This window comes from Ruditapes philippinarum, unplaced genomic scaffold (assembly GCF_026571515.1).
Source record: "Ruditapes philippinarum isolate M1 unplaced genomic scaffold, ASM2657151v2 ctg854_1_1_1_1, whole genome shotgun sequence".
Classification (NCBI taxonomy): domain Eukaryota; kingdom Metazoa; phylum Mollusca; class Bivalvia; order Venerida; family Veneridae; genus Ruditapes; species Ruditapes philippinarum.
In genome coordinates this window covers 256,393-275,169 of record NW_026851665.1, presented here as the reverse complement: position 1 = coordinate 275,169, position 18,777 = coordinate 256,393, and the positions used below count along the sequence as shown (strand labels likewise).

Genomic DNA, 18,777 nt, shown 5'->3' with positions numbered 1-18,777 from the left:
GTTTTATACTGGTTATTTTTACAATAAAACCCAAGAACATCAGTTTTTGGTTTAATCATATATATTGTATATTACTAAGCTCGATTATTTTTGTAAAACAGCAAAACAAGTCTTGAATAATAATAATGTTAATTTTGTTAACTATAATAACATTATGTTCAACAAGTATTGACCAATCATTGATAGCTGCCACTGGGTTAACTAAGACAGATGTACCAGCAAGATTGAACGTGACAACAGAATCTATTGTATACATGGTGCATTTAACATACCAGTAAATACAAAAAACAAACCTGGCAATATCATGAAATCAGGTTTCCAACTAGAGCCTTCACAAGTATGTTTCATATTGTCAGGGCTTTTTGTTTTTTAATGCTATTAAAGATACTTGATTGGATGAAAGACCTTTAACAGGTAAATATCTATATCTTATGAAATATTTTTATAAAATTTATCAACAGTAAAATTATGTTTGTTCCATTATTATATGGTTGATTCCCGAAAGAAGTTGTAACATAGAATGTCTCTGTTATTTAATAGACATGGATAATGTACGTAAACAGAATAAAATGTTCCGGAACAAAATATTATTTTTCTATTTTAAGTAGGGTTTTATCTGTTTAGCAATGATTTTGTGCATGCGCCATTCGTTTTTAAGCCAATTACCATAATTATTTAATACAAGCATTTCGGAAGTATTCTTTTTTAACATTCAAACAATGATTTTTGCAGCAGATGTATAGCTTTATACTCTTTTAAAGTTTTTGACATTTTTGAATTATTTAAAATTGATGTGAAAGTCCCAAGTCTTGTTTTATCCATGTATGGACAGAACCCATCTATAAATATCAAAGTTATTGCAGATTTGATTCATTTTCAAAAATTGAGAATGAGGATCCATGCTGTTTTTCGCTATCTTTTCTTATTTTTTAATAGCGTTGGTAGCAAAAAGCATAACCAAACAGATGCAGGATGCTCAACTGGGGCGGTCCATGGGTCGCAACGCATATGTTGGGTTTTTTCATGGTGGGTCAAAACAAAATTTCCCTGGGAATTTTAAGGGGGCTTAAAAAATATTTGACAATAAAATTTTGAAACAAAAATACACGTTTAAATAAAAATAGGCTTAATGCAATAGGAAATTGCACTAAATCTGACCAAGTATTACAGCAAAGTTTAAAAGGACATCAGAATGAGGGTCTAAGACAACCTTCATATTCTTTAAATAGTTTATCTAACACCGGCTATCACTAGGACAGCATGCTTGACTGTTCTCAGTGCAAGAAAGTAAAACAAGTACACAGACAATTTTCTAACTTAAAAAAATGCCATAATTCTGACAAAAATCTATGTTTGACCTATGGGCCTTGTAAGGTGTTCACCTTTTATGCTCTCAAAAAAGTCTGATAAGTTTCAACCATTCTCTTCAATTGCTTTGGAGACACCAAAATATACCAAAGAGTGATGCGGACACTGGGGTGAGTAGTTAGCTCTCACTATTTTTGAAATAGTCAAGCTTAAAATGAAACAAAACAACACAAATACATAGATTACAAAATTATATTCATACAAAATCATGTATCATTCACATTTAAAGAGTTAGTTTTCACTGTTAATTTGTCACAAATGGACGATGATTTCTCTTTTTGAATGTTTGAGTCATTAAAATACATCTCCCTGAATGTAGATTCCTCAAAATGGTCCACTCTAACCTCAGCTTCATGTATATCCTCCTCCTGTAATATATTACATATACGACAATTCATTAGTCAAGATGAACAAAGATTATAGTGTGAATATAACTTTTAAAGGCTGAAATTTCACTGCACATAGCCTTAAAAATACTGCAAAAATCTAGATTAAAGTTGAAATATATATATTTTATACAGATAAAGAAGGAAGGAAATCAGAACTTGATTGTTATAACAAAAATGAAGGATAACAACACTTGACTTTTTTTATATTTACGTGTAATTTATTCTACTTATGATTTCTTTTTGCTTAAAAAGTCACAAATCATACATTTCAGCTGCATTGCATAAAAGTTAAGCTGACACTTTGGTAAAATTGACATTTTAAGTTATCCAACCACTAAGTTATCTATTAGAAAATCAACACCCTTGTTGTATCATACATAGAAACAGTTTTATTTTTATCCTAAAGCTATATCAACTGCCATTGACAGATCTATATAGAATATTTCAATACCTTATCAATAAAAAAATGGATAAGCTTAAGAATATTTACTTTCAAATATTGATGGTGAAAAAAATCAACACTAGAAACGTTTCAAAATCATGATTTTAGAATAAAACACATTTGCTCTACTCATCAGTTACTTAAATTAATGCATAATTTGCACTCAGAAAAGAAACAATTAGAATCAAAATAAAATACTTCATTTTAAATTTGATTATTCTTCATTTTGCCAGAAACAGAAACAAGTTCATCAAAACTGAACATGTTCAGACAAATATGAAATCAAGTATGCCTTGACCTGACAAACATCTGTTGTGTTTGGTTCTACTGAAATTTCCATTTCTCTTTTTGCAGGGAAATGAATATTTATTGCACATTAACTTCTTGTTATGGAAATTGATGTTATCATTAGTTAGATTTTTTCATGATTTCAGTTCTTGTAGTACAAAAGTTGGGAAATAATTCTCATAAAGGGCAGTAGTAACAAACGCATTGTCTATAAAATAAGTGCAGGATTATTTAGGAGGCACAATGCAGAGATTTTCAGACAAGATTTTGATAGATATGTTGTTGTTTTTTTGTAAATTGTTCTAAATTTGTTGATATATATATATATTTATATTAGTTTTTTGGCATCCCTGTTCAAACAAACGGAATTGAAATTTATATGACATTTTCTTTCCTTCCTATAACTGATAAAAATGTTGTTTTTTTTGTAAAATTGAGACATTCTTTTTTTGTTTATTAACTAATATTATACACAATTATACATGTATATACAGTGAAATTCCATTTTGAGATATTCTAAATGATAAGTGATTTTTTTCTTTCCTTAAGTCACAGCATACCTTGTTTTCGTTTTTTAATATATTTTGTATTTTTGTTTAATTTTTTTTTATTTAAATTAAATTGAAATTTTATAGAGATGATTTTTTCAGTTCATATGAAATATATTCGACTGAGATGGGACAGATATTCTGTATTTTCATGATGAATAAAACACCAGAGATAAAAAAAAGGGAATATGTTGTTCCAAGTATTTTGACAAAGAAAAGGACATAATAACATTGATAAATTCACAAACTTTGTTAAAACCATTCATAAATAAATAAGAAATGGGTAATTGATAAACATGTCTTTGCTAAAATGTAGTTTTTAAATTCATGCAATATAGTTTAACTTAAATTTACCAAAAGTGACAATTATAAATGACATATATTTCGTATGTAGCCTTTATCTGGTGGCACATATGTCTGCCTATATCATTCTTTAACTGTATATAAATGATCAAAAATGATATCTAACCAAATCATCATAATAAACCATCTGCCATACATGCAAATAAGTATCACAGTTTATTCATACTGCTCTTTAGGAAAACAAGTCCCATCATATACTTACCAACATTATTCTTAAAATTTGAAAGAATTTCCTTAGGTTATATGTACAATGTATATGAATTTCATACTCCTTATATAATTTATGTTATTCTCTCTACCAAAATAAACAGGAGTTTACACCAAGTAAACAGTATATTTTTTAAGTAAATGAAGGTTTGTGAATGAAAAACTCACAGAATAATCTTTGACCTTCTCCATGGTGATAAGTCTTCTAGATAGTCTAGTATTTAGTTTCTGTTCACAATTATGTACCATCTTTAAACATGGGTGGGTTGGTATGTTATCTTCAGTGTACCTGGAAGTCAAGAAAAAAAACAATGTGATTTTGTTCATATTTAACAGTAAACACCATTGAGTAATTTTACAAGCCTATTCTTAATGTGTTAATTTAACACATCAGCAGGCAAATTTGTCTGTAAGAGATTGGACGATATTTTATTATATCAGATTTCATTACTATGCTCATTATGCCAGTACTCTTTTATTTAATAATATTCTTGGTTTCAGTGACAGCTGGACCAGCCTGTACATCCTGTCTGTTTACTGTTTTTTAGTATTAGTTGATTGTTTGTACTAATTTCTTCAAGTTCAATTGTGGTGGAAGCTATTAGCTTATTGAAACACTTTTGAATCCATTCTTGGAGCCAACCAGTACTAAGCAATAAGTGTAACATTTCTTGCTCACGAAAACAAGCGTTTGCCCCTGATGGGGTTTGAACCCAAGCAACCAGTAATCCTTATGTTACTTGTCTGACTCCTTAACCACTCGGCCATGCTGCCACCTTAAATTTTATTATTCTGGTATTGAAATCCTTCAAATTGTCAAATAGACTGTTTTAACTTCAAAGCATACCATTTATTATACAAAGTCAAAAGGTTGAGGGAAAGTTTTATAAACATAACATAATAAGGTGCACTTACGTTTGTATTGATACCGGGAACCAGTAAACAAGTCGGCCATTTTTGTTGAGATATTTAGCGGAGAAATTCAGCAAGTCCTTGAATATATCCGATAAATGGTAGTCTAATCTTTTAGGATAGTGGTTACCGCTAGCTTTTCTGTGGTAAATTAAAAATATACAACATTAAAACAGCATAACACCTGATTCATGTAAATTTTCATGAAAGTTTAGAAATTTTTCTTATTAGTGAAAAAATGTTGTAAAGTGTCCAAATGTCAAAAAAAAAAAAAACATTCAGAAATAACCATAATTAACTGGAGACATGTAGCTTTACCATACATAGAGAAATTATCATATGTCAACTTCGAGAGAAAGCATACATAAGCCCGAGTTTAATCGAAATAGAAATAAAACTTCCCTGTAAACCATAAACAATGCTTAGCTATTTACTAACCAACCAGAGATAAAATGAAGATCAGATCTTTTTTCTCTCTTAAAATGGGTTTTAATGAAAGTTATAATGGTATTTCAGATATTTGTGGGCAGGCAGTTATTTGTAAAAAAAAGAAAATGTTTTTAAAAAAAATTTCTTTTATATATGAAACTTGAAGATAATTGTATGTTGTAAGAATTACTTACAGCTCTTCATCTATTATAACATCAGCTGTTTGTGTGCCCACCTTTTTTGCTCCTTCTCTAATACCATAAGGTGCTAAAATAATACAGGGGATAAATCTATAACTAGATACCATTAAAATATACATACCTAATATACATTTGTTTATATACTGAACCAAAAAAGAAACTTTCGCAAAGTATGTGCCAGTTGTTCAAGGGTACCACTTAGATGTACACACTTATAAACATGTAGTAGCTTGTAAAACTCGTTTTGTTTGCAAAATCGATCAGCTAATCCCCGTATAAAAGCCCGATATGTTTATTCAACGTAAAAATCGAGTTACAAAAGGATTGAACAAGAGCTGTCAGAAGGACAGCGCGCTCGACTTTTTTAGTGCTTGCCTATAAAACAAAACTTTGACAGTTAAGGGCACACAAGACTTTAACTAGGAATTTCTAAGTACAAATCAAGAAACATTTTCACAGAGTTATCTTCTCTTGCTTACAGATAGGTCTCATGATGGCACATAAGAACTCCAACTTCCAAAGTAATATCTCAAATGGTTAAGTCAACAAGTGGACAAGAATGAAAATCTTAACTGAGTTTCTAAGTCAAAAAGGGCCATAATTCAAATAAAATCCTTAACAGAATTACCTTCTCCTGCCCATGTTTTGGGACCATGATGGTAAACAAGTATTCCAACTTTCAAATTAATATCTCAAACAGTTCAGTCAAAAAGTGGACTGGTACTAAAAACTTAACCAAGATTCTAAGTCGATAAAAGGCCTTAATTTTTAAAACAAATCCTTGACAGAGTTACCTTCTCTTGCGTACAGATGGGGGTAATGATGTGAAATAGCATTAAAAGTTTCAAAGCAATATCTCAAAGGGTTAAGGCAATAAGTGGATTTTACCCATATTCAATGTATTTTCTAAGTCAAAAAGGGGCATAATTCTGTCAAAAACCTTGACAGAGTTATGTCCTCTTGTCTGTTGATGAAGGTCGTGATGGTAAACAAGTATGGTCAGTTTCAAAGCAATACCTCCAATGGTTTTTGAAATAAAGTGAGGTGGTACAAAAAACTTAACCAAGCTCAATACACTTTCTAAGTCAAAAAAGGGCCATAATTCTGTCAAAAACCTTGACAGAGTTATGTACTCTTGTCTGTAGATGGAGGTTATGATGGTGAACAAGTATGGTAAGTTTCAAAGCCATACTTGTAATACTTCTGAAATAAAGTGGGGTGGTACGAAAAACTTAACCAAGGTGTGACGCCAACGCTAACGCCGACGCCGACGCGAGTAGGATAGCTCCCCTTTTCATAGAAAAGTCGAGCTAAAAACTGTACTAACATATCTACATTCAAACTTGGAGAAAGTCTCTTTTTTGTTTCAGTATATATATTATATACTTTGATAAATACGTAAAATACACTTTCAAAAATTAAAGGTTTTAAGTATATTAATAGTCATAGTGTAACTATAGCAAAGCTAATTTTGGCTGGTGACAACAAAGATATGCAGACAAAGTCATCAGCACTTAAAATGTTCATGAGTGCAGTGGCGTCATGGCCAGGCAGTTGACGCATTGGGGAATGTTGACTGGGTGGATTAAAACCCCATCAGGGGTAAGTTAATGTTTCCCTGAGCAAGAAACTTTACAATTATTGCTTTCCAGAAGTAATTCATAAGTGCTTTAATTAGCTTATAGCTTCCAACATAATCAAACTTAAATTGTATAAACTGTAAACTAATAATGTTCAAACAAATAGATTATGTGACATCATAATTTTATTCCTAAATTGTACCCATACAAGAATGAAATACTTTTTTCACATTCTACTTGGCTACATAGCTATCACAAACTTTTGACAGAGTTGAGTATGAATATAATCCTAACTTATAAATGATTCTATAATAAATCTTTCAAAGCATGTGCAATAAGAAATGTTACAATATAAAATAACACAATACAATAAATTCCTGCAATTAAAAGTATTTCAACCAAAGACGAACAAAGTACATCTACAAATTAAAGAGACATTGTTTCAACAGGAAACATGTCCATTTATCAGACCAATGTGAAGACTAACTTACGATCTGTAATAATGGCATCAAACAATGTTTTGTCACGCCACATATTTGACCTGGAGGAATCAGCAACTAGTGCATCTATATATAGATGTTCGAGACCGTACTGTCGTAGGTTTGATCGTATACTCTCATCAGATGCTCTCTTCTTCTCGTTACAACGACTTGGTCGCGCTTTGAAAAAAAGAATATACAGTACTAGAAATATATGACAAACTGTATAGTAAAAAGGTAATTTTGTATAAAGAGTTAAACTCATTCATAGACTTAATATTGTTTACCCTTTACCACAGTAACTTCTAAATCTGATTACATATGTTGAAGTTTTAAGTGTTTTTAAGTTATTGAAAGGAAAGCGGATTCATTCATCTTAACATGTTCTTTCTTGTGTTCAAAGTCAAAAGTTAATCCCATCATTAATCAGTAAAGCCATTAATGTTAAATTATTATGCACAGTTTAGCTCACAGTAAAAATTTATTCTCACTTACTTGAAAAAAAAACAACATGTGCAATGTTTTATCTTAAAAAAAACAGCATCCAAATACAAGTATATTAGAGTTGATAGAAATGATTTTACCTTTAGCATGTAGGAGAAGATAGTCGATATCAGTTCCTAACACATAAGCTCCGTGTATTGCTGCTGCAACTAGCAAACTTCCTGTTTATAAAAACATTTGTACAACGTGATAACACTATTGACCAAGTGAAAATAATATCAAAGTTTAATGGTACTGCATCAGGGTGACAAAAACACACCTTACTTTTGGAAAATGCACAAGGTGGAAACTTCTAAAAATAGACCAAATTCAGGTAAGTTATTTCACATACTGATTCTCCAGGAAACTGATTATCAACTAAATTAGTCTGAAAAAAATCACTGAAAATTCTACAGAGGAAAGTGCTAAACATAAAAGAAATGTTTTAAAATTATACCACCACATACATTCAGTCATGGAATTTAAAATTTTGAATTAACTGGCCTGAAATCCAGTTTTGGATTTATTTTACTTTATGTTTAACTAACTTTTTTTACAATTTACACTGGTCCGAACTAATTTTCACTGGCCATGGGCCACCAGGCCAATGCTAAATTCTATGACTGTACATTGTATAAAAGTCACAAGGGTCCACAACCCTATTGCATTTTTATACAAAGCCATTTAAGGGATTGTCCAACTACATACAGTAAAGTAAACTAGTAGGCACAAAGTCTGATAACAATGTAACTTGTGAATAAAACAATATCATCACCCTACCTCTTTATAGTGTGAATACACAATGTTCCAATCTTGACTATAACATTGATATCACACTGGAGAGATAGCTCTAGCGCACCACATAACGTAACCACAGAAACAATCTTTAGCTTTTATCAGTACAAATTGCCCCATTAACATTTTACATGTACTTACAAAAGCATCAAAGTATAAAATGTTAATCATTTAAATAATGTCGGAATAAAAACTGTGTTATAAAAACCTACCTGACCCAACAAATGGGTCAAACACGACCATGTTCTTCTTCACATTTCCTATATTAGCCATTATCATAGATAGACCAGCATCCATGCTTGTGTTGGCTGAAAAAAAAAATTACTGTAAAATTCTAAACAACAGGGGATGCCTTTAATGGCTGCTTACTTTGTAAAATGGTACCCATAAATAACCTAAGACTTTGCCATAATCGTTTTCATTTTATTGTTTCAGTTATGTGTATAATCAATGATCCACGTGACTTACAGAAAATTCTATAAATATCTTTTGGAATGTGTCATTAATGTACAATAAATAAAATGAGTGGGACAGTTTTTTCATATTATAGGCAGTTGTCATATTTTATCCTCAACATTTTTCATTATCTATTAGTGGTCAATGACCATTATAGTAGTCAATCTTTTAAAATATATGTATAGTCTGTCAATTAGGTCCAATTAACAATGAAAAATAAGCATAATGACACTTTAATCTGATAAACCTACATCTAAATATTGTACACCTGAGTTCTTTTCTTCCAATAGAGTATCATTTTATCTATAATATTGAAAAATGTAATTACCCTGTAAAATATAAGTTTACATTCTTATGTTACAAAATTTTAATTTATAACCAAGGCACCTATCTATAAAATGATAACCTACCTATAAAATGTCTTTTTTGAAGGTGAAATTCATTGATCTTATCCCTTTGTCCATCGGCTACCTGCAACAGTTAACCAAAATGATCATCTTGTCAACATTAAATAACTGTACAAATTATCTGACATCATGTCATTGATAATTACACATATGTGTGTAAACTAATCACTAAGTTACACATATGTGTGCAAACTAATCATTAAGTTACACATATGTGTGTAAACTAATCATTAAGTTACACATATGTGTGTAAACTAATCATTAAGTTACACATATGTGTGCAAACTAATCACTTGTTATCTTAATTGGTTCATTTACTGGGTTTAGAATTGAGGTCACATGCCATAGATGTCAAATCATTTTTATAGCAGTATTACCTGATAGAAGAAGTTGCCATTATTTTATTGACCGGGGAAGAACAACTGACCCTCAGCTAGCTATCTGGATGACTTCTTTGTATAAATAAATTAAACATCAATGACTGATTTAAATCCACAGCCATGACAGCATACATGTGAACTTTTTTTCGAAGATCAAGTGGGAGATTTTTCTTCAAAAAGAGGGAGATTTTAGAATTTCGCAAAAAACAAAGAAGGAAGTTCTGACATCAAAAATAGGGAGATTTCTTTAATTTGTTTAAATACCCCTTATTTTAAGAATTTTTTTTTTAAAATATGGCTGCAGAAAGTGGGAGACTCCCGCTTAAAGTGGTAGAGTTCACATGTATGTGACAGGCAAGCATTTTTTTTTCTTATATGGCAACTTTCCATCTTTACTGGTGGAAGAAGACCACAGTTGCCCACCAATGCATTGTTTCAGGCACAAACAGGCACCAGAGTAGAACCACCGACATTCAGTAAGCTAACTACATAGCTCCCTCACTAGTTAGAATCCATGAATGGATTTGAACCCACAACAGTTAGGGGCAAGTAGTTTAAAGTCAACAACCTTAACCACTCAGCTATGGACACCCTTAGCAAAGCATTTAAATTAAAACTGTTTCTAGCCCTATACTGAAACTTTTAGTTTGATTTCAGTTAAGATTCAATGTTGAATTCAATCTATACATTTTTTTAATTCAAATACAAGGTCAAGATATTGCATTCTTATTAATTGTTTTAAGAGTTCAGATTTGCACAAGTGGTTAAGGTGTACAAATTTCAATCGAGGGATCATGGGTTTAAGCCCTTATGGGGCTACGGCCATGTTTCCCAGTTTAACAACAGTGCAGGTAAGTACTAAAAAAAAGTGTTTTAAATCAGTTTCTAACCTTCTTCACAATCAAGATTAATTGTGTTTAATTTGCTTTTTTACAACACTATACAGTGTAGAACAACACTTTACAGGCACAGGTGATGAACATTATGTAGAGCTAAATACAACAAAAAATGTTAACAAGAGCACTGCTAGGCAGAGCATTATATGCCCGAAAGTGATTTTTTTTAGTAAGGATGAAGCATTTGTAAGACATGGGAATTAAATTTTTTTTATTACAACGGATGGACAGAAAGACGCCAGGGATATAACATGATAAAAGCAAATTTTTAGGGCATATAATTAATGTAATCTATATAAGCTGTAGGTTGACTAATACTTAATTTATTGAGCGAAAACCGTTGACCTTGTGATCCAAAAACTAATTGGGGGTCTTCTACTCAATATTGACAATGGTCCTATGAAGTTTGAACACTGTGGGCCAAATGGAACTTAAGTTATGCTCCAGAAACCACAATTTTCAGTGTAAAGATCATTGTGACCTTGACCTTTGACCTTATGACCCCAAAATCAATAGGGGTCTTCTACAGTACAGATATCGAGGAATATGCAAAATCCTCCGAGGATCGAGGAAAACACTCGCAACTCCGCGAGAGTATTTGTCCATAAAAACGAGTGACTCCGCGTGAGAAACGTGTGATGAGAGTGACTCCGAGACGAAAATAGAAGCGCGTGACTCCGAGAGAGAATTACCGCGTAACTCCGTGTCGGTGTCTAGCTAGCTGGTGTAAATAAATGCAAGTGCAAACTCATTTTATATTTAATTTAATTCTTTAGATTACCATTCGAAAATAAAGATGAGTTTTACGGTTGTTGTTTTCAATTTACCCTGAAACAGTTGAAAGGTACATTTGATTAGAAAAAATCACTACCGTAAGCGTCATCAGTTCTATCCCGATTAATTAGGTCAGTAGCAATAACCACAGGAACCCAAAATTTTATCAAAAACAAAAAACGATTTAAAAAATCCATATAATAACGGCCCAACTTTTTTTATACTTCTTTAAGAAATGAATTAATTATATAAACTTCTTAATCTTGAATGTTTCTAAATGCATCAAATACCGATGCGTGCCGTTCTAATTTATTTCAGGTGCCAAATATTGTGTTGTATTTTTTTTTTTCAATGTGGAAAGTGAGTTTCGATCTTCATAATATTTTAATCATTGATAACATGTGCACATCAAAAAAATTGACTTTCCCAACTTTTATATTGGTTTTTATAGTTTTAAAAATTGTCATGATGTGCATGTACGTTTCTTCATAATCCATTGTTTACATGTACATGTATTTTAGTTACGTGTCAACCTGTCACACCCGCCGTTTTAATTAGAAGACACTTGATTTATATATAATTTTTAAGAATTAACATTAATTTAATCGTTTCTAAATAAAGCTGCATAAAACTTAGTAATATATTGTTGTAATTTTATTCCAAGAATATCTCCGAAAATCTGTCGGTCTCATTCTGTTATCAAAGTCATATGTAGATGTATGTTGATATTGATATCAAAAGTCAATCGTCTTGTGATGATCATTAATAAATAAAGATTTTTGTTTTTTATTTCAGGCATTATGGAGGAATTCAAGAGTTATAGAGGTGTTAACAAGTTGACAGAGGCCGTTCAACTTACCTAGCGCACTGCTCCCGTAATTCATTCACCTGTAATCAGCATTACAAAGATTGACAAAAAATAAAAACAGCAAAGAATAAAATGATCATTTTATTGTCTTGTTTTATTTTTCTTTTTGTTTTATTTGTTTATGGTTTGTACATCATCTATATCATGTCATTTTATAAAAATAAAAAACAGTTTTGACAAAGATTAAACTACTTCCGATTTCACGTACATGTACTGTTCATAGACGATAAAACAATATTTTTATAATAGCATATGAACATATTTGATCGTCACAGCAAGCGGGCATGCATTGTACATGTACGTATGTGGATTGAAAAAGACCGCCATGCCTTTAAAAAATCACTGCCAATCTCAATGTTCTTGTTTTATAATTCATGGTTTTATTTTTGAGACGACGCAGCGCCTGTTGTTTTCCCCCTGCAAACATCGGTAGAATTTCATAAATGAATTCCTTAATGTTGTCCTTTCTTGTGCTGCCAACATCGGTAGAATTGCCTAGCAGATCGAACTTCTTAACTCTGTTCTATATTGTTCTGAAAGCAATAGTAAAATAAATTTAAACATTAATGTTAAAAGCAGGACTGTACATGCCGACATAGGGTGTCGCTGTTTTGGCTAGTGCATTGTATGGAATGATGTATTATATCTCGTATTTCACGGATTTTTTTATCAACCAACAAATAAAAGGAGACGTACATGTACTTCACATGGAAATCAGTTTGGTATCATTTATGTAACTGGTACTTGTCGACCTAAGCACGTTGTTGTTTTGCCATGTATTTCCTTTTTTTTTTTCTTCTTCTTTTTTTGCTTACATAATAATTATAAATTTGTATAAACAATGCAAAAAAGAAGCTCATCTATATTTTCTTATTTTAGAATACTAAATTAAATAGGTTTTTGACACTGAGCGTTACGGGAATTGCGGGAAATCATCGGTTATTCTTTCCTTTAATTAATTAATGAATCAAGTGTGTCTACTTTCGTTTTCACTTGTAATACTTTACATCAACGAAGAATTTTCGACAACATTGTTATTTTGAATGAATAATACATGCGTTGAAGGATTTTATTTTAGAGGTAGAGCATTATATTAATTAATAAATAAATAAAAGCATACGTTTACCAAATCAGTCTTATTTTCTCGGAGTCACTCTTTTTGACTCGGAGATTCACGGAGTTCCGCGGACAAAATTGTCACTCGTTTTTGTCTCGGAGTCACTCTTTTTCACCCGAGAAATTTATAATCCACTCGGAGTCACGCTTTTTGAGATTACTCGATACTCGCAGGATTTTGCATATTCCTCGATATCTGTACTGTACCTAATATGGACAATCATCCTATGAAGTTTGAATATTGTGGGCCAAATGGAACATAAGTTATGCTCCTGAAACTGTTTTCAGTTTTAAGGTAATAGTGACCTTTGACCTTGTGACCCGCAAATCAATAGATGTCTTCTATTCAATATGGACAATCATCCTATGAAGTTTGAATATTTTGGGCCAAATGGAACTTAAGTTATGCTCAGGAAACTGTTGTCAGTGTTAAGGTAATAGTGACCTTGACCTTTGACCTTGTGACCCCAAAATCAAAAGGGGTCTTCTATCCAATATGGACAATCATCCTATGAAGTTTGAATATTGTGGGCCAAATGGAACTTAAGTTATGCTCCTGAAACTGTTTTCAGTTTTAAGGTAATAGTGACCTTGACCTTTGACCTTGTGACCCCAAAATCAATAGGGGTCTTCTACCTAATATGGACAATCATCCTATGAAGTTTGAATATTGTGGGCCAAATGGAACTTAAGTTATGCTCCGGAAACCATATTGCTAACGGACGGACACACATTCTCACAGGACAGTAATTTTGTTCTCTCTATTGTTCTTTTAGCCACACAAAAGAAAATAGCCACATAAAAGCATTACAGAATAAATGACATCAAAGAGAAAGAACAGTTATCTATTGTCCCTCTAGCCACATAATTACTGTCCTGTGAGTGCGGACGGACGTACTCACAAAATGGTACTTATGTGACTTTTCCTTTGATCTATTTGGCCATTTTTAATCACACAAGGCCTAAAAACAGACACAAAAAATAAAAATGGAATGAATAGGATCAAAGAGAATGTACTGTTACCTATTGTTCTCCAAGTCACACAAGTACCTCTGTGTTTGTACGGATGGACAGACGGACGGACGCCAGGGGTTATAAAATAATATGCCCGAAATTTCTTCGGGCATATAAAAAGTGTTGTTGGAAGGATGGTGTGCTTGACTATTCTCAGTGCCTAACACTAACATAAGAGGCTGTATAATGTTAAATTCAAAAAGTGTCGTAATTTTTTATAAATCCATGATAGAATTATGGGCCTTGGACTGGACAGTGACCTCCTATTATCCCCTCACATAAGTGTGCGAAGTTTCAACTCATTCCATTCAGTAGTTTGTGAGATATTAAAGCAGATGAGCAAAAATGTTTCGATAAAATCAAACCTGGGAAAAATGTACTTAAGATTTTAGGAATAGAATAAAGATTCAAAATTCTATTACAAATTTACATGTTATGTGCGATTAATGACTGATTTTTTTAGTATAACTATATTTCTACTGCGTTACTAACGCAGTAAGGGCTATTTTTGCATATTTTGACCTCTTTATAGTAATTTACCTAGGTTGTAAGTGCCATTGATAATGTGTAAATTGAATTCTTTTAGTAACTTTACAATAATATACTGTTAAAAACATTTTCAAATTTTCAAGAAAATTAACATGAATGTTCTGCTTTAAGCTCTCCTTTTCTTAAAATAGTCAAGCTAATATGAGCCGCATCATGACGAAACCAACATAGTGGGTTTGCAACCAGCATGGATCCAGACCAGCCTGCGCATCCGCGCAGTCTGATCAGGATCCATGCTGTTCGCTTACCAACTCTATTACAAGAGGAGAAACTGACAGCGAACAGCATGGATCCTGATCAGACTGCGCTGATGCGCAGGCTGGTCTGGATCCATGCTGGTCGCAAACCCATTATGTTGGTTTTGTCATGACGCGGCTTAAATAATGTGTGAAAGTACCTACCCATTTTGTAAAGTATATGTCAAGAGGTTCCTCTGTTCCCTGTTTGCAGAATGGTCCATAATACTCTACAATATGGTAAATATGCTTAGCATTCTTCAAATCCACCTTACCTTGGAAATCTAAAACATTTTCATCTAGACTCTGTAATAGTAAAAAACACATGTCTCTAACATACAGAATAAGTTAACCTATATATCTATCTATTGTACTACATTATTATTATTACAGCATGGTACAATATCAGGTCACCTTTCCGTAATACTTTAAATCTTATAAAAGACAAAAGTTGAATTTAAATCAATAAGATGCATTTCAGATCACTTTACATAAACTTTAAAGAAAATAGAAAATTAAAAGTAGTAAATAAAGTAATTTTAACAATGACTTTTTATACACCTGTATGATACAAGATGTTTTCTGTTTGGTTGCTGCTTGTGCACATTAGGGACTGTTTTTTTTTGTTTTTCTTTTTATTTTGGTTTTAAGCCATGCAGTCATATGGCCACTTTCTACCTTTAGTGATGGAAGAAGATCCCAGGTTACCCCCTCATAGATACCTGAGTAGAAGCACCAACTAAGTAAGCTAGCTAGCTAGCTTCCTCAAGTCAAGAATCCAAAATCAAAGGCAGAAATCGAGCAAACCGCAGTAATTGGCAAGTAATTTGAAATTATTGGGTCAATAAGATCCCTAAAGCTGAATATTTACAAGTATAAAATATAGATAAAAATTGTTATACCTCTATTTTCTTGATCTTATCTTTGTTAGATACAGTCCTGTTGAATGTTGTCACTTGAAACTTGAATGATTTCTGACATTTCACATGCGGTTCCTTTTGAAATAAAGAAAACAAAAGCACATTTCTTTCTTGATAATTTAAATGTATCACCAAAATGAGGAATTTTATTTCTTTTAATTTTGGTTTTTATCAAAGTATATAACAAATTATATTCCAGCTCAAACTAAAACACATCTGTAACAGCTTTATAACAAAAAAATCAAAATCTTATATAATTCACATAATTCATGCCCATTTGCAACCTAACTTGTATGTCTAAATCAACAAGCTGAGTTAAGAAAACACTGAATAAATCTTTTATAATGAACATATTTACACAAAAACACACAGAGTACACACAATGTTATACAATGAATTTCAATGTATATACACTGTAGTGTATAGGTCCAGAAAATATAAATTACATAAAAAAATAAATGATATAATGGCCAAAATTTTACGATTATATGATGGGTAAACAAGGATGGCTAAATCTTATTCTAAACCCTTAAAACGTCTGGTGGCAACTAATTCGACCAATGTGACAAGTGTAGACTAAGTTCTGCAGGTATATCCATACCATTTGATTGTGATCTGCACTATTCACTATTCAGCCACTAGATACAGTGTAACTTCCGAAAACCGAACACCCATGGGACTTATCAAAAAGTTCGGATTTCAGAGGTTTCCGGAATTCAGAGGTTTATGATAATGTGGACAAGACTAAGCCACTTAATATCACTAAATGTCAAGGAAGATGTGGCCATTACTGTAATATCATATATAATAGTCTTTTAATCAAAATAAAGATGTGAATGAAAAGAATACATTTTTATCTTACCTGCAAATGCTTTTGGATTTCTATCAGTTTGTAGAAATGTTGTTAATTGCATAAACTTACATATCGTCCGATGCTAGTTAATTAATTATTACATCAAATGCAATAAAATCCCTAAAGACGTCATTTAATCCGCTAATAAACACTTCAAATTAACTGACTGCCGTAAATTACTTTGATTAACCGCATCACTTCAAACATACCATTTTACAGTTTGTGATTTTAACGCATGTCAAATTACACGATCACCGCTAATTAGTAAACAATCGATACAATCGCAACTACTCGGCCCTTTCCGTCACGTCAGTCTTCGGATAAGGACCTCAAAATAACACAATAGTATAAATACACAGAACGGATGCGGTATTTCGGTCTAACCTGCGCTAAGAAACTAAACATGTAAACAAATAGTAATTTAATGCTGGGAGTTGTTGACAAGTTTATTTCCAATATATGCAGTAAAATTCCACCTAAAATAAGTGAATTCATAGGTACAAAAGCAAACAATTCATTATTTCTATATTTATTATCATGATTGTAGAAACCGAAAGTACAAAAAACCAACCTGTTGACATTTAGTCGGATTTGTTTAAAATTGAACATCAGTGGGCATATTTAAATAACACATTTTTGTCAGACATATTTTCAAGCATAAGAGTACCGGGACAGACATATAAAGATGTCAAATATATACATTCATTTTACATTATCTCTGTTTCTGTTTACATTTGAAACCACGTGGTAGAACTTCTTCCAATCCGTTTTGTTTTCGAGGTTATTACAGATAATAGCCGAGGCAGTTCCGAATGCAATCGATAGGGAGATTAAATCTTCCTGCAGGGTTAACATTCTCAATTTACAATGTATTTCACACCTTTGGATATTTCCGGTTTTTGGAGGTAAAATTGCATTGATTTGACTCTAATTTTACGAAAATATCGTCCGGAATTCAGAATTTAGAAGTTCCGGAATTCAAAAGTATTATATTAATAGAAAATAGAAGGGAAAAAATCGGGACCGAAAAAATTGTTCGGTTTTTAGAAGTTTCCGGATTTCAGAAGTTCTGGAACTCGGAAGTTACACTGTATATATGTTGATATTTTCCCTAATATTGATTAATGGTTTTGTGCAGATAAAAAGATGGACTGGACCAATTAAAATATTTAGCTTGGTGCTAATAAGATACTTACAATAAATGTTTTAGGAAGTTGTCGCAGCTCTGAATTCAACTCAGAATATGTTGTTCCATGGGCCCATAGCTCGTACACTGACCTGACCATAAAATAATTTGTAATGAACTTCTTTTAATGTTATTGTTACTGTAATATTTAAATGTATATATATGGCATTTCTAAATGTACAATACTTTGTCACTAGTAAAATACTGTACATAACATAAAGTAGTTTTGTTCTGTTTTTAGGACTGTTAAAACAGCTAATATTAAATTTTGTCCATTTAATTATATTCACAAGTATAATATCACGGGCAAAAAATATAAAGAAAAAAGTGCCAATTAATAATTGGTTCCCAGTTACCTGATCAGTATGGCCCGGCTCGTGATATTCATTACACTCTCAACAGATGGAAGGTGAAGTATCATAAATGGATTCTGAAACAAAAGTAAAACATTCATTGCTATTATTGTACTCCTACAGTTGTAATTCTTTAACAGTTAACTTCCTAGAAGCAACTGAATATACCCATGTGACCAGTGCAGACAGCAACTCAATATACCTATGTGACCAATACAGGCAACAACTTAATATACCCATGTGACCGATACAGGCAACAAATGAACATACCTATGTGACCAGTACA

The 18,777-nt window shown here is 32.0% G+C and overlaps 1 protein-coding gene across 1 annotated transcript in view; it reads right to left on the bottom strand.

Moving 5' to 3' along the window:
- Nucleotides 1-1,546: 1,546 nt before the first annotated feature.
- The window catches only part of LOC132736063 (tRNA (guanine(10)-N2)-methyltransferase homolog), a 28,055-nt gene continuing 10,824 nt past the window's right edge, over nucleotides 1,547-18,777 (bottom strand). Inside the window, exons 4-15 of the mRNA XM_060723113.1 lie at nucleotides 18,495-18,568; nucleotides 18,149-18,230; nucleotides 16,082-16,174; nucleotides 15,345-15,485; nucleotides 9,350-9,410; nucleotides 8,696-8,791; nucleotides 7,790-7,870; nucleotides 7,218-7,385; nucleotides 5,141-5,213; nucleotides 4,521-4,658; nucleotides 3,774-3,894; nucleotides 1,547-1,736 (exon numbers count right to left, since the gene is read on the bottom strand). Coding sequence (XP_060579096.1) covers nucleotides 1,575-1,736; nucleotides 3,774-3,894; nucleotides 4,521-4,658; nucleotides 5,141-5,213; nucleotides 7,218-7,385; nucleotides 7,790-7,870; nucleotides 8,696-8,791; nucleotides 9,350-9,410; nucleotides 15,345-15,485; nucleotides 16,082-16,174; nucleotides 18,149-18,230; nucleotides 18,495-18,568 — 1,290 coding nt within the window. The 3' untranslated portion in view covers nucleotides 1,547-1,574. The remainder of the gene's footprint in view (nucleotides 1,737-3,773; nucleotides 3,895-4,520; nucleotides 4,659-5,140; nucleotides 5,214-7,217; nucleotides 7,386-7,789; nucleotides 7,871-8,695; nucleotides 8,792-9,349; nucleotides 9,411-15,344; nucleotides 15,486-16,081; nucleotides 16,175-18,148; nucleotides 18,231-18,494; nucleotides 18,569-18,777) is intronic.